Source organism: Macaca mulatta, chromosome 11 (genome assembly GCF_049350105.2).
Source record: "Macaca mulatta isolate MMU2019108-1 chromosome 11, T2T-MMU8v2.0, whole genome shotgun sequence".
Classification (NCBI taxonomy): Eukaryota; Metazoa; Chordata; class Mammalia; order Primates; family Cercopithecidae; genus Macaca; species Macaca mulatta.
The window spans coordinates 131,847,552-131,870,000 of NC_133416.1; the positions used below are offsets into that span (position 1 = coordinate 131,847,552).

General features: G+C 57.8%; 1 protein-coding gene across 50 annotated transcripts in view; it reads right to left on the minus strand.

Annotated features, from left to right (window-relative positions):
* The window catches only part of NCOR2 (nuclear receptor corepressor 2), a 193,554-nt gene that overhangs the window by 82,171 nt on the left and 88,934 nt on the right, over positions 1 to 22,449 (minus strand). For 39 of the 50 annotated variants that reach the window (XM_077955742.1, XM_077955738.1, XM_077955754.1 and 36 more), the window contains 5 exons: positions 22,057 to 22,229; positions 21,092 to 21,185; positions 18,111 to 18,289; positions 14,322 to 14,376; positions 11,756 to 11,854 (listed from right to left, as the gene is read on the minus strand). In XM_077955742.1, coding sequence (XP_077811868.1) covers positions 11,756 to 11,854; positions 14,322 to 14,376; positions 18,111 to 18,289; positions 21,092 to 21,185; positions 22,057 to 22,229 — 600 coding nt within the window. The remainder of the gene's footprint in view (positions 1 to 11,755; positions 11,855 to 14,321; positions 14,377 to 18,110; positions 18,290 to 21,091; positions 21,186 to 22,056; positions 22,230 to 22,449) is intronic. The other 11 variants (XM_077955765.1, XM_077955764.1, XM_077955743.1 and 8 more) reach the window with 1 other exon arrangement.

Consider the following 22,449-nt stretch of genomic DNA (forward strand, 5'->3'; position numbering starts at 1 on the left):
CATCCAGGTGCCCTACCTCCGCCCTCGGTTGGGGGTTCACAGCCTCCTCCCTAAGCCCATTTAAGCCAAATGATGCCATTGCCTGATTCTTTCCCTCCGCCAGCATGCCCTGAACCCCCAAGGGGCACACCAGCCGCTGAAAGATGTGGCCCCCAACTGTATGGAGCTTGCACTTAGGTTGACAAAGACAGGCCAGATGGAGGTGACGGTGATGAGGACACATTCAAAAGGCACATTCATGGTGCAGACGAGGCAGCCAGGTGTGCTGACATGCAAGGAGAGGGAAGGGGCTTTGGCAGAGCAGGAGGCCTCTGAGGCATGGCGACGGGAAAATGGCCTCTGTGCCTACCAAGTGGCACTTTGGGGCATGGCTGGAGGGCCTGGCCAGGGCTAACACCCATGCTCAGAAATACACGTGGCATCCTGACGGCGGCAGGAGCCCCTGGGGACCTTTCTCGAAAGGTGCAGGGGTGGCGGGGAGTCACATGACCCGCCCCATGTTAAAAGGCGATCCAACAGCAGGTCGCGGGAAGGAAGACGGTGGACTCCGGGAATGAGAGGGGAGAGTCCAGTGAGAAGGTGCTGCGACCATCCAGGTAGGGGCTGATGAGATTTAATTCTCAGATGCTAAGTCCTTACAAATGTGTCAGGAGAGCTTTCCAATACCCAGCAGCACCGTCTGTGGCTCAGTCTCATGCACTCATTCAACAAACGCTTCACTGAGTATCTACCACGTGCCAGGTGCCCCTGAGGGGGCATCCTCATGACACCTTCCACCTGCTGGCAGTGTAGGGACGGGGATCCCAGGAGCCTGGGACTGGTGTGGAGAGTGGGGTCGGGGTCAGACCTGAGGCAGAACAGAGTTCCCTGTTGCTGGCAGCTTTTCCCTAACACCTGCTCTCTGCCCCTCGGATTCTCCTGTCCTTGCTGGGGAAAATGCAGTCGGGGGAGGCCGTCTCACTGCATAAGGGTTGTCTTTTTATAAGATATACCAAGGTGTGCTGGAGCCAGTGGCTACCAGCTCATGGCCGTTATTAAAAATGGAAACACATAATCTTACAATTGAAGAAATTATGGCCTGGCAAGGTGACTCACACTTGTCATCTCAGTGCTTTGGGAGGGCCAGGCAGGAGGATTGTCTGAGGTGGGAGTTCAGACCAGCCTGGACAACATAGTGAGACCCCATCGCTACCAATCAGCTGGTGGTGCTAATTTTAATTAGGTGGTGCATCCCTGTAACTCCAGCTACTCAGGAGGCTAAGGTGGGAGGAAACCTTGAGCCTGGGAGGTCAAGGCTGCAGTGAGCTTCAACTGCACCACTGCACTGTAACCTGGGTGACAGAGCAAGACTCTATCTCTAAAAAAATAATAAACTTAAAAAAAAAAAAAAGAAAACAAAGGTTACAAGCACTCCAAGGGCATCGCTTCCTGATCATCTGGCTACACGGAGCTACGAAGTCATCTGTGCTGTGGAGGCGCTTTCCGCCAACGGCACGCACAGGGCGAGGACAGGGTAAGAGAGCTTGGTGCTGGGGGCATCTTTCCCCAGTTCCAAGTCAGTGGCAGCACGTTTTCGCGTGGCGCTGGGCACGGTGGGAGGATTTATTTACACCATGGCAACCGGCACGTGCTACAAACTCAGCTTCCCCCTACGGAAAGCTGGTTGTTAAACATTTACCAGCACTCCACGGCAGAAAGATGCGTGTCGACAGAACGTGAGCAACATTTAACATGCGCGTGGAAGGCTGTTTCGCCTGTACAGATGTGTGCTGTGCCAGCCGAGGCTCTGTGTAAATCCTAATTCAGATCCCGTCCTGCAACTCGGCGTCAAATCCACAGCCCCTGCTCCTGCTCTGAGGCCGGGATTCCTGGCCCCTGCCCACCTCCCTCAGAGCAGCTCTCCCTGTGCCCACCACCTGCCTCCTGGAAGTTGGCCTGCATGTTCCTGCTTCAGGGCCTTTGCACGTGCTGTGCCCATGGCCTGGGGTGCTCCCCCCACTTCTGCCTGGCCAGTCCCTTCTTATTACGCAGGTCTGAGCCCAAGGGACACCTCCTCAGAGAAGCCTTGGGGCCAGCTCCCTAGAAGCTGCCGTCCTGCCCAGCAGTGGCCTCCTGACCCTGGCTTACATGTTTGCCCTTTAACTCTCTCTCAAACTGCCACACTGATGGACCTGCGCATGGTTCAAACCCCCCATGGGTGTGGGCTCCAGGGACCCTGTTTGCCCTTTTTTTTAGAGGCAGGGTCTTGCTTGTTGCCCAGGCTGAAGGGCACGGTGGCATGAGCACGGCTCACTACAGCCTCCACCTTCTGGGCTCGAGTGGTCCTTCCACCTCAGCCTCCCAAGAAGCTGGGACCACAGGAGCATTCCACCTCACCCGGCTAATTTTTAAATTTTTTTGTAGAGATGGGGTCTCACTATGTTGCCCAGGCTGGTCTTGAACTCCTGGGCTCAAGCGATCCACCTACCTCAGCCTCCGAAAGTGCTGGGACTACAGGCATGAGCCACCGCACCTGGTTGACCTTGTTTGTCTTGTCCACGAGGGAATCACCTAGAATGACGTCCCCACAGAACAGACTCAAACACCGCCCATCCTCCAGGGACAACCTGCCGGCTGTGAGCCTGCCAGGGCCCCTCCCTCAGCGCCTCCAGCTGCCAGACACGAAGGCTGGTGTTCTGGGAACTACTTCCTGACTCCAGCAGCCCAGCTTGAGATGCACCCCCCGCCCCCTCGAGCCTGACCAATCCGCTGCCTGGGGAGCGCTCACATTTTCCACCTCCTTCTGCCTCTCTGATGCGGTCGCCCCTACACTGCATTCTGGCCGATGCAAAGGCCATGTTTGTCTTTTCCTCAACCTGCAGCCTGATCTGCTCTATGCCTGGGCTCCGGCCCACCCACCAGCTGCCTTTCCTGGGAGCAACATCCCTGACTGCAGGACTCAGGGAGCCCCCAACTATCTCCCCACCTAGCACAAAGCTGGGCAGGAAACCAGAGACATCTGCTCACTTCAACCCTAAATCTGCACCCAATCCTGCCCAGCCCAGCTGGCCCTGAGTGGAGAGGACGTGGCCACCTCCTCCAGCAGGCCTGGGAAAGTCGGCACCACCAGAAGGTTGTGGGCCCATCCTGGCCCAGCCCCAGGCAGTCAGCAGGTTTGAAACAAGATACAAGCCCTCAGTCTGGGAGCTGAAACACAGCCTGGGGCGATCTGGCCCGCCCTGCCACCGGTCCCCACCATCAAGTGACTTCAGCACCTAGGGGAGGCGGCTGGCCCTGAATGCCAGCACCCACCGCACAGCGGCTGCCCCTCCCCGGGGACCAAGCCTGGCTGCTCCTGCCCTGAAACAGCCTTCCCGGTCACACTGTTCCCCGTGCAAGCTGTCTGAGTGCCACAGCGAGAAGAACAAGGTCACCAGTCCCTCTGCAAAGAGCCGGGAGAGGAAAGACGGAGGAGGCAGAGGAGAGGGGGCCGTAGTGGGAGGGAGGAGAGAAAAAGGGAGAGAGGTGGGGGAGGAGCAAAGACCTGGAGGAGAAAGGTTGAGAGGAGAGACCCAGGGACAGGGTGAGGAGGGGAGGGGGCAGGGGAGGAGGAAGAGAAGAGATGCGGAGAGAGAGAGAGAGAAAGGGGGATAGAGGGAGCTAGAGACAGAGTTAAAAGACTTAGACGGGGAAAACAGAGAAGGGAAAGCACACACAGAGAAATAGACGAGATGTGGACACAGAGATAGAGAGACAGAGAGAAAGGGGAAGGAAGACATGGCAAGAGAAACAGACATAGCCACCCATGCACGCACGCACACACACACACACACACACACACAGAGAGAGAGAGAGAGAAATAGAAACCTAGAAAAATGCAGGAGGCTCAGAGCTGGGGGCTTGGGCAGAGCAGACCCAGAGGGACAGAGATGGGGAGCGGTGGAGAGTGGGCACAGGTAGGACAGCAGCAGTCCGGGGCAGGGCCTCGGCCTCCCTGGGCTTCCTCCTTGGACCCAGGCTGGATGAGTGGAGCCCAGGACGGGCTGTTCCCCTCTCAGTGTTCCATCTCTGCAGAAAGAGAGGCCTCCTTGGCCACATGAACCCCTATTGCTGCGGGAAGGCCATGTTGGCTACCAGGGGCTGGGCCCTGCCACCTGGCCTAGCCAGCCTCACATCCTCACTCCCCCACGGTCTGTAGTCAGGCCCCAGCATTCCTGGGCTCTGGTTTTGCAATTCACTAGGATAACGCGGCCCTTCCATCGGTGAATCATGAACTATAAACCACTGTGCCAGCGCTTGAGCTGCTCCCGCCCGCTGCCCCACAATCGTGATTCACCTCAGGGTGGTGGCGATGGGACTTGGAGCCCAGGAGAGGATGCTCAGGCCTCAACCCAGCCTCCAGGCTCAAAAGCCAATCTCAGGGGCCAGGTTCCGGGAGGTGGGGGCTCAGCCCTCCCTTGCCAAAGCTCAGGCGTGTGGAGTCTCATGGGGGTGGGTGTGGAGCAGCTAGCATTCCAAAAGCCTACGCCTGGGCCTGCATCCCCCTGTGTCAGAATACAGAGAAGCTTCCAGAAAGAGGATGGCACTCTCCATTAAACAAGAAGGCAATCCCACTACTCCAAACAGTCATGCACATCCCTCACCTCCAGCCGGCCACAAGGCTGAGCACCAGTGCCGTGGATGCCAAGGTGGGCCAGAGTGAAGGCGGCCACATGCAGCGTGAGTCTGAGTCCAGAGACGTCCCATGGCCAGCACTTTCAATCAAGGACTTTTATATTCCACTTTATAACCATCCAAGTTTCAGAAACGCAGCCATCGAAATGACACACAAACTGCTTTGGTATAGGGCACATGGTGTGGGGGTGACAGGGCAGAGAAGGGCCGGCACAGGTCCAGGCCTGGTCCAAGCGCTTCAGACAGGGCGGGTGTCCTTGGGATGACACGGTGGCATTGGCGTCTTGCTGCCAGGCTGTGGTTAAGCATTCGGGTGGCCACAGCATCTATAAAGCGTGGCTTTGCAAACATGCAGATGCACAGGCTGCCTCCTCAGCTGGACTGGCCGGACATCCCTTCTGGAAGGGGCTGGCTGCGCTCGGCTGTCAGGCCCGCTGACAATAACTCAGCTCAGAGCTGCCTCATCCAAGTTGGGCCCTGGCCAGGGAGGCCGCTGCCCATCCCAAACACCTGGGAAGGGCCGTTCCAGCTCGAGTGTACCCCCATGGGTGGTCCGGGCTGTCGGGAAGCCCACCTCGGGCTTGACAACCCCTTCAGACACCCTGCTCCCTGCTCGGGGGCTGACCCCCAGCACCGAGGTTCTCAGCAGGGTCCTAGACCAGTGCCTGGGAGCTCCTTGGAAATGCAGTCTTGGGTCTCAGCCCTATTGTGGGGTGAGGGGTGCAGCCCAGCGACTGGCTTTCCCCAGCCCTTCCGGTGATTCCAACATGCACTCACATCTGAGGACTCGGACCGGGACATGTCCCCTCACAAGGCAGACCTTGGCCTCAGTGGGGGGGACTCCAGGAGGGCACAGCCCCAGGATGCTGGCTACAGCCATCCCAGTGTGGTCAGTGGTGTCTGAGGGAGTCGGAAGCCTCACCGCTGGGGAAAGTGCACGGCCCAGTGTCCCTGGAGTCACTTCTCACCCCAGCCCACAGGCTTGCCCTCCCTCGGGATCCCACCACAGCCTCCACTTCAATCCCCCCTTGACAAATGGCGAAAGGAGGGGCACCCATGTCCTTGGTCCTGAGCCATGCACCCCCCAACTTGGGAAATCCACAGGCGGCACGTGGGCGCTGTGGAGCCTGGGAGGGGCAGTCGTGCCCACTCCCCGACACCTCGGAAGTCCCACCCTGTGTCCACCTCTGCAGTGTGGAATCGGGGAAGTCTGGGGTGTTGAGACGGGCGGGGCACGGCTGATCCCTTTACCTTATTTTCTGAAGGATTAAGGTTGGATTCGCATCTGAAGGTAGAGTCTGACAACTCTGGCATACAGAAGGCACTGAATAAAGGCCCCCAGATGAACATGCACATACTGTACATCCGATGGACACCTCTTGGGGGGGCTGTGGGGCGAGCAAGCTTGGGGACATGAAGCGGGAAGACCCCTGCAAGCGGCATCTGTCCTGATGACATGAGAGCAGCCACTCGTCGCTGTCTTCAGCAGAGATGTGGCCTGGAGCCACGGGAACCACGCCAGGACCACAAGCACCACAGCCTCTCTGCGGCCACCCACAGCAGCCTCCACAGCCACCCAGGAGAGAGGGGCTGTGCAGCGGGAGTGGGGGTGCTGAGAGAGCGCAAGAGACACGGAGTGGGAGACGAAATGGAGAGGAGAGGCAAGGAGGGAGAGAGGGAGATGAGGAAGAGCCCTCAGCAACTCCCTAAAGACATATATGGTAACGGCAGAGGTGCTGAAAGAGAAAGAGACAGTGACCAGCTGCCGTCCCCAGGAGCTGAGGGACACATGGCAGGGGAAGAGATGCAGGTGGTGGCGGGGGGTACTGAGCCCCGTCTCGCCCCAGGACTCCCACCCACCCCATATCAGAGGGTGTCTCCACAGCACAGATCGAGCCTGGCTCACCTGGGGTCCCCACATCCAGCATCTGACTCCCCACCGACATGGAGCCTCATCATGAGCCCCTCTGCCACGCTGCCTTTGCAGGAGCCCTGCACAGGCCATGGGAGAGCCCTGTCCTACCTGGCGGATCAGGGCTGACTTCCAGAAGGCTGGCTTTATGGCCAGTGTGCTGCCAAGGGGACACCTGGGCCTCCCTCCAGCTCCCTGGGCCGCATGTGACAGACTAGAACCCTCAGTCTGCCACTCAGCAGGCGACTCGGAAGCTTCCTCACCTCCCTGTGCCTCTGTCTCCTCATCTGGCCAGTGGGGATAATTACACACCTCTCGCCAACACTAGTGAGCTTGAAATCATCACGGTGTGTGGCGATAGCACTGCGTGACTGTTGGCCGGCACCATCACTGTCGCCATCGCCATCACCATCATCACCATCACCACCACGGCGGCCAGCAGCACCTGTCCCCATCACACAGCAGGGCCGGTGCCCTTGGAATTTTGACAGGGCTCCCATGTCTCACTGGACTCCCAGGTCCCACCCCCCACTCAGCCACCAAGGGGTCCAATGCATATTGGCTGAGATAAACTAAGTCTTCTTCTAAAACTAGAGGGCCCAGGAAGGCAGGGAGAACCCGACCTGCTGCCCTCCAGAGAAACACCACAGAGAAGGGAGCTCAAGCTTCCCCCGACAGAAGACATCGGGGAAGAGGCAGGCAGCATCCCCTGGCAGCGGGCACCCTACCCTTGAGGGTGCGTGGGCTCACTGGCTGGGAAGACCTGGGTTCTCCATCTTCCCGTGGTGCCTGGGGAGGGGGCCTGTGTCACAGGAGGGGGAAGGGGCTGTGTCTGCTCACCCAGAAACCTATGAGGGAGAGAGAAGCATGGACAAGTATCCTAGGGCAGTTGTGAGGGGACTGGGGCTGGGCAGGAGCTCGTGTGCTCCATAGCCTGGGATTCCCATCTGATCACAAGGCCTGAGCTGCCAGGGTATGTCAGAAAGAAGGACCGGCCCACAGAGGTGTCCTGGGTGCCAGTGGTATCTAAAGCACAGGGCAGTGGCTCCCCAGCCCACAGTCAGTCACTGAGAGTCCCGGACACCTGTCCCAGCCTGCAGGTGCCAGCCACGCGGAGGCAGTGGGGTAGTGGGTGGGGAGTGGTCTCGGCTCACCTCCCCGCCCTCCTTAAGGAGCTGCAGGTTCTGTGTGATCACAGCTTTGGTGCACTCAGAGCCCACCACCGCCCGCCCCTTCCCGTCCATCACCCTGCCGCGCCCTCATCTGGAGCAGACTGATCAGCAGTGTCAGCGGCTCCACAGACCCAACCACACACAGAGACGCTCAGCTGGCGGCAGCCACTGCATCTCCACTTAACAGGACAGGCTGAGCCTGAGGCTGCCGTTGATTTTGCTTGCTGCCATGGGCAGAGAGGACTCTCAGCCCCAGAGTTAGCACTTGGGAACCCTTGTTTATCCTGTGGTGGTGAACCGGGCCTGTGGGGGGTGGCAGGGCAGTGGATCTACCTGGCACAGAAGCTGTTCCGGGATATGAGTGTAACTCTCCCTCCCTGGCAGGGCCCAGGCCATGCCACCACCTCCTTAGCAAACGCAGCTGATCCGAGGAAGGGGCGAGTCCTGGAGACAGACAGGAACCTCCTGCCCAGCTTGCTTTCTGCCATCCTTCTGAGAGGCAGAGCAGACAAGCAACATTTTCCCATCCTGGGAGCCCCTGCCTGGAACAGCAGCTTCAGCAGGGGGTAAAAACTCACCAGCAAAGCCCCACCAACTCCCAGGCACCGCAGATACCACGGCTAAGCCAGGATATCTCCAGTGTAAAGAGGGGCATGTTTCCTCCCTGCTACGGAACATTCTAGGGCTTCCCTGGTGCCAGCCTGGCCCAAGGCATATAATGCCCTCCTTCCCCGGGCTCACTGTAGTCTAACCCAGAGGTCTTCTACTAGGGGCTGGAGGTGATTTCAACAGCAAGTAACAGTTGCGTGGCATATACAGTGTTGAGTTGTTTTTTTCCTTTTTTAAAAATGTGACCTAAGATTTAAAATCAGGTGGTTTCACATAAAACTAGATTTCCAGCTCATCATCAAAGATCAGAACACCTGGCAATTCAGGGCCACTGGCCAAGCGTCAGCTGGAGCTGAGAGGGGGCCCAAGCTCTGTAATAAGCCGCAGGCCTCACCACTCCCTACTCCCACCCCAGACACTGAAGTCAAGTGTGAGCTGTTATTTATTGAGTTTGCACTTCTATTTTTCACAGGGTAAAAAAATCTCTATTTACCCATCAAAAGTGAGCAAAAGAAAGAGGGTCAGATAATTTTCTCCATTTCTTTGTTCGTTTAAGGTCCTGGGAGGTACCGGGACCCCCTTGAATCCAAAGACTCAGGCTCCCGGCTGTTCCTGAAGACACGCACTGTCTCTCATGCTCCCTGCCTTTGTACTCGAGGGCCCCGTCCCTGTCCGCCTGTGGGGCTGCTCCACAACCTCATCTTTGGGGCCCTTTATTCTATGGAGTCTTCGAGGATATGCCCCCAACGCCACCTCCCTGGGAGCCCCATGGCATAGGGAGACCCCGCGGCACAGATCCATGGCACAGGGAGACCCCGCGGCACAGGGAGACCCCGCGACACAGGGAGACCCGTGGCACAGGTAGGTCCGTGGCACAGGGAGACCCCGCGGCACAGATAGACCCGTGGCACGGGGAGACCCGTGGCACGGAGAACAAGCCGGACACTCGCTCCAGGGAGAGCAAGCCGGACACTCACTCCACAGACAGCAAGCTGGACACTCACTCCTGAGACCAAGCTGGACATTCATTCCACGGAGAGCAAGCCGGACACTCACTCTGCTGAGAGCAAGCCAGACACTCAGTCACTCCATGGACAGCAAGCCGGACACTCATTCCACTAGACTCTCACTCTACCAGAGTACAGGCCAGGCCTCTACAACAGGATATGATGGGGAACGACACCCCCCACCCTTCTTAGATTACCATGGTCTCCCCACCTCCCTCTGTGCAAATGTGGATCTCACACAAGCAGAGGGGATGGGCCTCTGCTCTTCAGAGCCCCCAGCCCAGCTACCAGGAAGGGCTCCCACCACAAGCCCAGCCTCAATGCCCCCACACAGGTCGTGGGAGGGGAACTGGGAAGGCCAGCAAGAGAATGAGCATACAGTAGGTGCTCAACAGACGCCTGATGATATTTTCCAAACACCTCTTGAGGCTGTTAGCCACTTTTCCTTTGCCACAATCCCCACCGCTCCCTGCTGCCTCTCATACCTCAGCACCTATATGCTCTCGGCCTGGCACTTACTTTTTTGCCTCTCAGTCCAGAAAATTCCTGAATGCACTTCAATTTCAAAAACACCATAGCAGCTCGGCGCAGTGGCTCATGCCTATAATCTCAGCATTTTGGGAGGCCGAGGCAGGTGGATCATCTGAGGTCAGGAGTTCAAGACCAGCCTGGGCAACACAGTGAAACCCCGTCTCTATTTTAAACACAAAAAATTAGCAGGATGCAGTGGCATGCACCTGTAATTCCACCTACTTGGGAGGCTAAGGCATGAGAATCGCTTGAACCCAGGAGGCGGAGGTTGCAGTGAGCTGGGATCACGCCACTGTACTCTGGTCTGGGTGACAGTGTGAGACTCCGTCTCAAAAAAAAAAAAAAAAAACACAAAAAAAACAAAAATAAAACGTAGCTACATCTTTGGAATACATGCTCTGTGCCACTTGGCCTTGGTTTTACACATCTGTTAGAAGGGCAAGCAGACTGGTCAACTCTGGCTACAGAAAACTAGACAAGAAAACCCTCGCCACAAGCCAAAGGCAGCCACCCTTCCACGATCCCTGCGGATAAGGACCAAGCTCAGCCCCAGGCATCGTGGCCGGACGTTCGGAATGCGGCGAGGTGTGGCTCATGCTCCTGACAACAGCCTCCTTTCCCTCATGGGACTTTTCTTAGGCTGTAGGAAAGCGGCTGTCTCACAGCAGACACTGGGACCCCGCCCCCAGCCCGTGATGGCTGGTCTCAATGCCTTATGGGTCTCAACCTCTGGCAGCCTGGGAAAGGGAAGGCGGGCAGCTCTGGGGAGGGGCTAGAGGATGCTAGTACCCGCCTAGGAAAACCTCAGGGTCCCCTTATCCCAGCTCGTGCTATTCTTGGCCTCTGTCACTCTCGCCCGGCTCCCCCAGCCACTGAGGCCCCCAGGAAGGAAATGCCTCTACTGACTCCAATCCAGCAGCCACCAAAGTGCCCACTGCCTCCAACCGCCTCCTCCGTGTGGTGCTCCAAGCATCTGCTCTAAGACGATGCTTCAAGAGCCCCGACGCAAAACAAATTCTCCCAAACACTGAGCACCCAGGATCCCCCTTTCAAAAGGTGTGCCACTGAGCCTCTCATCTCTACCATTATTTACTGGATATTTTTTCAAACCAACTCCTTTTCCTCTAGCTCGGAGGAAAAAGCAAACTTTTCCTATGAAGGACCAGATAGTAAACATTTGAGACCCTGTAGGCCATACACTTTTGGTCACAACTATGCAACTCCACCAGAGCAGCAAGGATGCTGCCATAGTCATATGTAAACAAACAGGCATGTCTGTGTTCCAACAAAACTTTATGCACAAGAACAGACAGTGGGCCGGACTAGCCCCAGAGTCCCAGTCTGCCAGCCCCTGCTCTAGCGTAAATAATCTTTCAGTCTCATTCCAAGCAATGGCGTCTGAAAAAACGGCGAGCTGAAGTACTGGCTATTTTTTCTTTCAAGTATGCATTAAGATAAACACACACAACCATTAACATTTTAAACACGTGAAGTTTGGGAACTACCCCGAGTCATCCTGGGAAGCCCTTACTTTTGGAATGTGGCCTTTGTACGCACAGAGATCACAGGTCACCCAATCAGGAGTCTAGGATTTTGCCGACTGAGGAGGCCCGTGGTTGTTTCCCCCCAGCTCTTTTCCTGGCCACTAGGGGAGGCTCAAGATAGCCCAGCAGGGTGAGCACCCCAGAGAGGGTCTCCCCTCACTTGCTGCCACCACAGAGGGGAGCCTACACTCACACTGCCAGTGGCCAAGCGACAACTCATGGAGACGGTTACTGCCAGCCATGCAGGGTGCTGGCCACCAAGCAAGTGGCTGCTCAGCATGCAGGGAGCCAGACCCCAAGGACAGCCACCCCCACCTTGCCTCTTACCTGGCTCTTGCCGCGGCGCCGATAGCTCCGTCTCACCAGACTCTTATAGTTCTCATTCTTCTTGGTCAGGTAGTAATAGAGGACGCACTCAGCCACCGTCTGAGTGAAAGGGACAGAGAAAGAGGACACTGAGCAGGGTACAGCGCAGGCATTCAGGGCAGGAGCCAGGAGCTCACATCCCGGGCTCATATCCTGCCTCCTCCACGTACCGGCTAGGTGACCTCGGGCAGATGACCTAACCTCTGTGTCTCAGTTTTCTCATCTGTAAAATGGGAATGCTAATTGTACATACTTCACAGAGTTATCACAAAGATCAGATCAGTTAACACGTAGGTAAAGTACTTGGGACGAGGCCTGGCCCGGAGTAAACATGATGGAAGTCTTTCCTGTTATCACAATCACTGCTGTTGCTATGGTTAATGACAGCGCTGATGTCGCTATATGTCACCCCCAGCCCTTATGGGAAACAAGGACTGCAGCCCACAGCTGGGCAAACTCAAAGCCTTCCCCAAACACAGGTCTGGGTTCTCCTTTCCCTGACTTCAGCCTTCTCTTCCCTGATATTCGGGGTCCTGAACAGCCTCTTCCAAGCCTTGCGCGTAGGGACCACCCCACGCCCCACATGCCTCTTCCTGGGTTTCTTTCTTTTCTCTGCCTCGGTCTTTTCCATGTAGATTGGGTCTGAAAGCCGGAGCAACCAGCCCTCTATGAACCCCGGCCAAATGGGACCAGTAAAAGGGGCAGCCTCAGAAAGTGATGCCACGATGCCCCCACCTGCGGGCATGGAGCCCAATTCGCCAATGCCCGCAGCCGTTCCCCTTACAACGTAAAATGTTTCTGCGATGCTCTGGCCGGTGTCAAGCCAGGACCCCACCTCCAAGGGGCATTCTGTGAGGCCTCTGAGCTGGGCCTCAAACTTCACTGCCCTCAACAGAAAGCCCCCAGCTGGCAGCCTCCTGCCAAGTACAACCTCCAGGGGGGCTCCTAGGCAGCCCCAGGCTAAACCCGGCCCACAAACAGGACCCACACAGCAATTGAGAAAGACGTTTTATAATCAGATGCCAATAATTGCAATTCAGGGGATGTGGGTGCCCGACTTCTCCTTTAACAATTCAGGAGAGCTCATTCCTGTGCTCAGCAATGGCAGCCAGGCTCTGGACAGCAGCTGCCCCCGCGGGTGGGCACAGACTGGCTGGTCCACCTGGCTCCCAGCCAGACGTCAGCCTCACTCACTGTCAAGACCCGCCTGCCCCTGCCGGCCTCTCCGTCGGCAGCTCCTGCTCCAGACCCCTCTGGAAGCTCTACTGAAGCCTCGTTCTGGGCTGCCTCTCAGCCAAAGAACACCGTGAAGTTTACTCCCCAGCACAAAGACTTCTAATCCCCTCGTCCCGAAGGAGGATTGCTCAATGGCCAGTTTCTGAAATGCCCTGCTTCCATCCCGGGGAGCCCTAACCTAGAGTCCGCCGTGCCGTCCACTCCCTGAGGGAGACGTAGTCACTCAGAAGATGGGCTATTTATAGGGCTTGTTTCTCCACACTGGTTTTTCAGGCATGGAGAGATTTTTCCCCACACTGCTCCGTCTCTCTCCTTCTACGGTTATCAGCTCACGAGGGGCAGGCGCTGGGAACAGCTGTCCTTTAAAATAAGTGCCTCATCCTCCTGGCCTCCCTCCTACAACCAGGAAGCCCAAGCAGGGTGTCCACCAAGCTGCGGTGGGCAGGCCCCCATCTCTGAGAAAAGGGATTCAGGGAAATGCTGCTTAAGACACACGGATGGCAGCCTTTCTCCTCTGACCCCCAGGATGCTGGGGGAAGACCCAGGGGCCACGTCCAACACACAGCCTCATCCAGCCAACTTCTCCCACCTGCAGCCTCTCCAGGCATAGTCCAACCAGCCTTGTGGGTGCAAAACAACGGCTTTACCATTCTCTGGGGACACTGTGTCTACCAGCCAACTGGAGCTGCTCCAGGCCTGGGCTTGACACAAAGTGGGCTTTAGGCCTCAGTTCCACACAAAGGTTTGTCCAAAGAAGATGGGGACTTGTAGGTCACACATCTGGCTTGGCATTAGGGGTGTCAGAAAGCAGTCAGTGACCCTCAGAAGGACCTAGAAAAGCTGGTCCTCCAGTCCCTCTGAGGCGCGCCACTCCTGCCTATGAAGACTTCACTGGGATGCCAGGCATGGCAGTGCTTCCAGAATCCATCCCCAGTATGCAAGGACGCTCCACACGGCCTTTGAGGAGCTGGCAGGAGACCCGGTCGGGCACGGGGGCTCTGGGAAGCCTGGCCGTGCAGTTCTCCCCGGGGTTCCCAGGGTTCCCAGGTGCTCAGCAACCTGAGGCTCCTCCTCCAAGGGCCCAAGAGGCCAGGGCGGGGCCTGCACTGATCTGTCTCCCAGATGGAAGGAAGAGAGGGAGGGAAGGAGGGAGGAGGGGAGCATGGCCCCCGGAGGAAGGGGCCAAACAGGCTAGGGCCTCGTAGGCAGGGAGGGAGGGCCTCCACCCTGAGTCCACGCAGTTGCCCACGGAGGTGGAGACCGAAGGGGAATAGGGCAGGCAGCGACTCACCTTCCTCTCCAGGAATGATGCGATCAGGCCAAAGTTCTTGGGATGCTGCATGAACCTGTGGGACGAGAAGGGTGGGCGTGAGACCTGGCCGAGGAGGGCTTCCCTGCAGGGCGGCCGATCGGCTCCCAGGCGCCTGCCATCCCCACTGGCCCGGCCTGGCGGGCACCGCCCCACTCGGAGCAATTAAGCCCAGGGGGGTGTGGGAAGGGCTGCTGCGGCAGACGGGAGGGGTGGGGACCCAGGGGTAAGAGAGGGCGTTCCTTGGAGTGAGTCACTGGCTTTAGCGCCTTTGAAAATATATTTGTTTGTCCTGCTGGAGGCGGCTTCCAGGAAAAATGAGGACATGACATGCAGCTCTTTGGTGGGGTTCCCCCCCCTTTAAAATCTGCTTTTGTTTCTCTCTCCAGCTGGATCTGGGAAGCATGGCCTCACCCGGCCCACACAGGGTCTGCTTGGGAACATGGCAGGGACCCGCCAGCGGGGTCACGGCTCACCAGGCTGCTGGGCCTCCCCAGGAGAGGAGAGCTGGGAGCAGAGGCTCCGAGTGCCCATGGGGCAGCGGGAGGGGGTTGGCCAACCAAGGAGGCAGCAAGCATGGACTTAAGTCAGAGGCTGGTGGCGGGGCGCTGGCACTGTCCCAACTGGCTTCCTGCGTAGCCAGGAGAATTACTGGGAAACCACTGGGCCAGGCTGAAATGCGAGGGCCAAAGGAGCGGGAGCATGGTGGGGGCAGGGATGTGGGTCAAGGCCTGCTCCACCCCAGGGGTGCTGGGTGGAGTCCATGGCCCCAGGCCCAGGCGTCCCGGCGACGTGCCACAGCCGCACAGCCTTCGCGGGGAAAGCAGTGGCCGCCAGCGAGGCTGGACTGTGGGCTCCCACGGAGGGAGGCTGAGTGAGCACCGGTGCCCGACCTGCCTGGCCCTCCGGATGGCTGGGCAGGAGGCTAGCAGGCCCCGCGCCTGCTTCCCAGCCAGACACCCGAGGATCCTGAACAGTCTCTCTCTCCTCCCAGTGGAAGCGGCGCGGGGAGGAATGGCAGGCTTCCCTGGCCTGGGATCCCACCTCGGGCGGCTGGCAAGGCCGGAGCCATCCTAAAGCCCTTCTCTTCCAGGTAGGGAGAGTCCTTCCCGCTCTGCTCCCCCTCCTTGTCCCAGTGACATTTCGTTCCTTGCAAACCCCTCCCACGGGGTTTCCCCAGGCACAGTGGGGGCTCCCAAGAGACCAGGAATCCAACTTGGGAATCTCCTAGGTCACCTGTTCCCCTCCCCCCGACCTCACTTGCACCCCCTGAAGACGTTTATTAGAAGTTTCCTATGCCCTGCACACCTCACAACAGCTGACTAAGGAAGGCCCTGTCACTCTACCCATTTTACAGATAAGGAAATCGAGGTTCAGAGGGGGAATGGTCACATGGCCAGCACATGGTAGCCCCATGCTGTCAGTAGGTGATTTTCAAAGCCCTGAGTGCTATCAATTCCTCCGCACATGAGACCTCAAACCGAGCCCACAGTCCTGGAGGGATGCAGGCGGGCAAGCTGTGGCTCAACCAGGCCAGCAGAGAGCAGCCCAGCCTGCGTCCCCCGCCCTTCGGCTACTGAATTAACAGAGGGTGAAATTATCAGACCTGCAGAGCCACATGAGATCTTCCGAAAGGCTGGAGCCACAGAAAGCACCCCAGAACACCAGTTTTTGTATTTCAGAAAAAATACATACACTAAAACATCATGCCTACCAGAAGCAATTTGAATATCGAACGCAACAGTAATTCAGTAATTCTTAACACCTGTGACTGTCCCACCATCACCTCCCTCGTTCAAAACTGTAAAAAGCATGCGACGGAGACTTCAATTTGATGTAGAAAGATCGTGTCTGCTATGGTGAGGCTGCAGGCACGAGCCACTAAGTAACCGAGTATTCCTGCTCAGGGACCAAGGCTGTCTCCTGCGGAGGACCACTGATCCTGCGCCGTGGGCACCCAACGGCTCATTACCCCACCCCTCTATTTTTATGGACGTTTCAACATTTCCGTAATCAAAAGCTACTCTTAAAAAATGATTTCCACCAAAGACCCTCCTGGATAGCCACTGTGTCCTTGTCCTTTCCGAGTTCGGTATCTGCACATGCTAGTCCGCCCGCCCCTGCTGGGAACCCAGAGTCACCCCATCCCTCAGGTCCTGCCTGGCACCTCTTTTGAGTCCACAACCGTGAACCAAAGCCCAGGGCACTGGGGAAGGAGTGTCATTGCTTTGGAGGAAGCTCTTGTCTGGAGGCAGGGTCTTCCCCAAGTCAGCTCAGTGGCCTGCTGGGTGAACGTCGGGCAGTGACAGAGTAAAGTCTCTTCCCTGCGTCCCCTCCTGGCCAAGCACTGAGACCTCCGTCCACACCTCAGTTTCCCACTCTCCTGCCTCCCAGGGGTCTGAGGTCCTGAGGAGGTGCTCTATGTCCTGGGCAGGGAACCCAGCGCTTTACGGGCAAGTGATTATAGCGGGCTTGTGCACCCCGCAGGCCACATGCGGCCCAGGATGGCTTTAAACGCGGCCCAATACACATTCGTACACTTTCTTAAAACCTTATGAGTTTTTTTGTGATTTTGTTTAGCTCATCAGCTATCATTAATGTTAGCGTGTTTTCTGTGTGGCACAAGACATTTCTTTTTCCAGTGTGGCCTGGGGAAGCCAAAAGATTAGACTCCCCGGAATTATAGCACACTGTTCCCAAGGTGTGGGGTGGTTCAGCAGGGCCCACCATCTCCTCTGGGGACCCTGGGCCAGGAACGGAGGCCTCCTTCTGCCTGGATGTCACATCACAGATCCTCACTGTGGTGTTTGGCCCCCTCAGACACAGCTTTCTAGAGAACTCAACTCCCGCCTCTGCTCTGCACAGCCCTACTCCCTGGCCCCATTCGCAAACCCTTCCCCACACAGCCTCTCCACTCCGGCTGGGGGAGTCTGAACCCTGCCTCCGCAGTGTGCATGCTGCGTGGCCTTTGTACACTGTCTCAACCTCTATGAGCCTCTGTGTCATCACCTGTGTACTGGGGTGGGCCTGGCTGAGCTGTCATAAGGGACAGGAGGGGGAAATGCATGAAGCCGACAAGACACAGGCACAGTGATGGGATCATGAACCCACTCAGCCAGCAGCTACTGTCAAAGAGAAAACAAAATAGAAACCACCAAAAAGCCACTGGCCAGCCGCGTCCCTGCCCAAGGCTCAGGCCCAGCCTCTAAGTCCTTCCTGCCTTGTTCTTCCGACTCACAGCGCCCTGTCTTACATACAGCTGCCCTTAAGCTTTGTACCAGGTTGAAGTGTGTCCTCGGAAAATTCATGGCCACCCAGAACCTCAGAACGTGGCCTTATTTGGAAACAGGGTCTTTGCAGATGTAATTAAAGTAAGGTTGTATCGGGTTAGGCTAGACCCTAATTCAGTGTGACTGGTGTCCTTATAAGAAGAGGAGAAGCACAGAGACAAAGGTCATGTGGGGTCGGAGGCAGAGCGTGGAGGGATGCATCTAGAAGCCCTGGAAGGCCACGGATGCTGGCAGCACCAGAAGCTGGGGAGAGGTCGGGACAGGCTTTCTCTTATGGCCCCCAGAAAGAACCAAACCCACCGACACTAGGATTTGGACTTCCGGCCTCCAGAACCAGGAGAGAGTAAATCCTTGCGGCTTTAAGCACCCCCTGGCGTGTTCATTTGTGGTGGCTGCCCCAGAGACAGCGCAGGCCTCAACAGGATGGGTTTCTGGGACGGGGAGGGGGACGGGAGGCCAGGCCAGGTGATGGAGGACTCACTTCTCCCGGAAGGTCTCCTTCTCCTGCTCGCTCCACATGTTCATGACCTGGCGGTCTTTGTACACCTTCATGGGGTCGGCCATGAGCCCGTTCATGTTGATGAACTTGATGCGCTGCTGGTCGGCGTCGTACAGCATGGGCGGGATCACGGCCAGCTGGCGCATCTGCTTCTCCAGGTTCTGCAGGGAAACGGAGGGCAGGGTCAGAGCGCCCGGGGGCGAGGTGCTCCGGCCAGTGCAGGGGACCCAGGGAAGGCACAGAGGGGACCGATGTTCTGTGCCCGGGTAGGGAAAATGCAAAACCGACGAGAAGGAGAATGATGAGTTTAAAAATAATAAGAGCTCATGCTGGGGGAAGGGAGAATGTAAAGGCCTCCCCGACAGGTTTATGGTGGGCAGGACTGTAGATTCAATGCAGAGAGCAGCAGCTGCCTTCTCTGCAGTGGGAGGGGAGCCATGAATCTTCCCTTTGGAAACGCAAGCGCCATAAAGCACTGCGGGAAGGATGCTCAGCCCAGCTGGGCCCAGGGAGCCCGGGAGACAGGACGGCCTTCCAGGTTCGGCAGGCAAGAGTGGGCCCTGGGGTCCAGCTGGCCCCACGGCATGCGGGCAGCCCAGGGGCGCAGAGAGGGTCGGCCGCCTCGCTGGTGGAGAGAAGCCTTTCCTTCCCCCACACCCCACGCCCCCTCCCAGCATCCCGCTCCTTCAAAGGGCCCACCTGGGATCTGGCCTACCCAGCCCTGCATGCGGCAGCAGTCAGGCGGCCGCTCCTCTAATGCACTGGGATGACTATTAAGAGGCTCTGAGCCGCCACTCAGCTGGGCTCACTTCCCCAAATCTCGCAGCCAGCCAATTACTGGCGATTAATTACCCATCTCCGGAGGCAAGGGAGGGCTCCGCGTAGCCAAGGTCAGCCAGTTCAAATGATCCAGCTGCCCGGCGGCCCACATCCAACCTCTTCACTCGAGGTGCAGGACTCCCAGCCAGGGGCTGGGTGCGAGGCACAGCTCTGACCCCGGGGTGGGACAGGGTTCCCACAAGAGGCCGGTGTCTGTCTCCCAGAACTTTGGAGCTGTACCCCACACCCCAATACAGAACGCCGACCTTCCTCGGATGTCTCAGGGATGTAATAACAGCAGACCCCCAGCAGAGTCCTCCCTGGCAGGACCTCTGCTCCGCCCTCCGACAGCTGCCTTCCTGTCCTTCCCATGCCGGCCATGTGCTCTGACCGCAGGAAGCTCCCAGAAGGATGGGAAGTGCCTGTCCTCCGGCCCAGACCCTTCCCTTGCACACTCCCGGGGAACCTCAGGTCACCCCAAGCTGGCTGGGGAAGTTTCTGTCCCAAATTCCACTTCCACCCTTCACCCTGGACACAGCATCCTTGATGTCCCTGAGGACTCTGGTGACTGCATTCCCATGTGGCCAGTGTGTGTGTGTGTACATGCAACAATCAGCCCAGGCGCCACATCCTTGGCCATCAGGTAAGGAATGCAGAGGAGAGGGCCACCGGCCTCCTCCTTCCAGTGCAGACTAAACCCACGTCCAGCCTCTCTGCGGGATGTCCACAAGTGCAGAGCGCCGGTGAGACGGGGGCTAAAACGGCCCAGCTCCGGTGCCCAGCCTTCGAGGGCCAGGCCCTGTGACTGTGCAATGGGATGGCTTTCTGAGCTCTGTTTTCTGTCAACTGGATGTTGTTGTAAACAAAAACGTACCACAAGAAGTTTTAAAATTAAAAATTATGTTTTAATGGCCAGATTCATCTTTGGATTGCCTGTTTCAGAATCATGTGGGTGGCTGGGTAAAAATTCGGATTCCTGGGCTCTGCCCCAGACCAGCTGAATTAGAATCTCTGGTGAGAAACTGCAACTTAAACCAGCCGCCCCCTCCCTGGGGCCCCTTCCATCTGTCTAATCTGAGCATCAGCATCTCAGGGCAGCACGTTCTGTTGTCCAACACAGCGCTCTGCAGCCAGGGAGGTGTTCGCTGTCTGCCCCGCCCAGGAGGGGAGCCGCCAACCACAAGCGGCTGTCGAGCTCTTGAGATGTGTCAGATGCAACCGAGGAACTGAATTGCTAATTTTATCCCATTTTAATTAATTTTGATTTCAATAGCCATGCGTGGCTCTGCTGCGCTGAGCTGAAGGGCTATAATCTCCCATCTGGACAAAAGCTCTCCCCAGACAAAAGTCCCCAGAAGGAAGAAACGTGCCGTGGCTGCTTCATGTCTGCCGTGGTATTGGGAGCAAGGGGTAGTGTCATCATGGATACCTGACCCACAGGACCCAGGAGGGACAGGCTGCTGCCAACTTCCTCCCCAGGAGAAAAGGCTGCCCCTCTGCTTCCTGGCCATCTGTGGGCCCCCATGACAGCAACCAGGGTCACCTCGGCTGACCCCAGGGTGTCCTGGTACCCCAAAGAGGCCTGAGGGGAAACCAGCCCTGCTCCAGCCAGGAGGGCTGAGATTCCTGTGAGAAGGTCGTGGCTGTGTGGACAGACGGCGTGCTGGGAACTTACCGGCCTGCACCATGCTCCCCCCACCCCGCCAAGCTCTGGCTCCCGGAAGGCTGACCCTGGAACCCACAGGTACTCCTGCCACTTGGGTTTCTGGTTGGACTCAGCCAATGGGAAGTTCCAAAAGGAGGCAGGAGATGGTAAGAGTGAGAGGCAGGGTCCTCGTCCCCCAACCCCCTCCGTGCTGTGGCATCTGGATCGGGGAGCGCTGGGGCCCTCCCTGCAGGGGGTCCTGCCACACCCCATCTCGGACACATTAACACCCCTCTCTCCGCTCATCCCTGCAGGCCTGGGACGGGCCGTGGCTTCCTGAGGCTTCTACTCCTGGGTACCTCGGTGCCCACGTTGATTCTGCGGTGGCAAGCCCCTTGATGTAAACCACCCGGGAGGCGGTTTCTGGCTAGGGCCTCTGCACCCTCACGGGGGATGCCAGGGAAAAGGAGTTGAGGCCGGAGTCAGGGCCTGCACTCACCTCCTGCTCTGAGAGGCCGTCGATGATCTCCGACACCTCGTGCTCGCTGCGGGCGGCTGACATGGACAGCCCACTGCCCCGCTGGCCCACCCTGCTGGGGACCAAGGGGACACACTCAGGACCAGCCTTTTGGTGGTCGGGGACACTAGCAGGCCCCTGTGGCGCAGCCCTGAGCCCACGCCCTCCCCAGAGAAGAAGTGTGGGCAGCAGGCAGCAGAGGGGCTGGCCCCACACCAGGAGTCCTGGGGAGGCGTGGAGCCCCCACCCCAACCCAGCATGGCCAAACCCTGTGACACGGGCAGCTCACTCGCTTCCTCTCTCCTAAAATACCCTGAAAAGCCCAGCCACAAAGATCTGGGTTCAAAGCCCCGCTCTCCCTCTTTGGCCCTGGGGCAAAGTGTTTCTCTCTATGCCTCAGTTTCCTCCCCTGTCACATGAGGATTCAAAAGTGGCACCCGGCTGTCTAGAGCTGTTGGGAGGAATTTAATGAGACACGGCTTATGAGTTCAGTTAAGGGTGAAAGCTGTTGTTATTATCACCAATGAATCGTCTTGTCTGTGCATCCAAAAAAAAATGGCCATAGAACCACAGCTGCTTGTCACCAGGTACCTCTCACACAGGGTCCACCAAGTCCTCACAGCCACTGGGGGAGGCTGGCAGCCTGGTCTCTTAGCCACATCTCTCCCCTTTGTCCCACACCGGGGATCTCAAACTCAACTGCCTTCAGTGGTCGTGCAGGCCACAGAAATAGGAGTGCTTGCCCCCAAAACGTATTTATCTCCAAGTAAGTGTCAGGCCAAAGAGGCTCCACGGGACACATGCCAGGGTCTGGTAGGGCCCCGGCTACTGGCCTGAGAAGCTGCTGCACTGTTCTATTCCTTCCTGGCCGGGTCACCTCTGCTGAGGATGCCTGGAGCTGACCCCGGGCCCTGACATGGGGGGCGCTGGGCTCGGGCCCCGCTCACCTCTGCATGCGCTCCTGCAGCTCGCGCTGCTTGCGAATCTCCGGGAACTGCTTCTCGTAGTACTCGCGCACCTTGCTCTCCTTGGCCCGCCGCCGGGGGTTGTTCTCGATGCGCTCCACCTTCTTCTCCCAGGCCTCCATGAGCTGGTCATAGCGCTGGCAGAACTTCTGCTCCTGGGAGAGCGTGGGGGAGCACTGCAGAAGATGCTCCTGAACCTGGCACCCGCCGCCCCGCCCCTGCCCACTCACATGCAGGCAGACACACAGGCACACGCACACATACACACACTTCACACAGGCACACACACATGCAGTCACACAGACACACACACGTAGTCAGATACACACAGCCACACAGACATGTACATAGAGGCACACACGCACAGTCAGATGC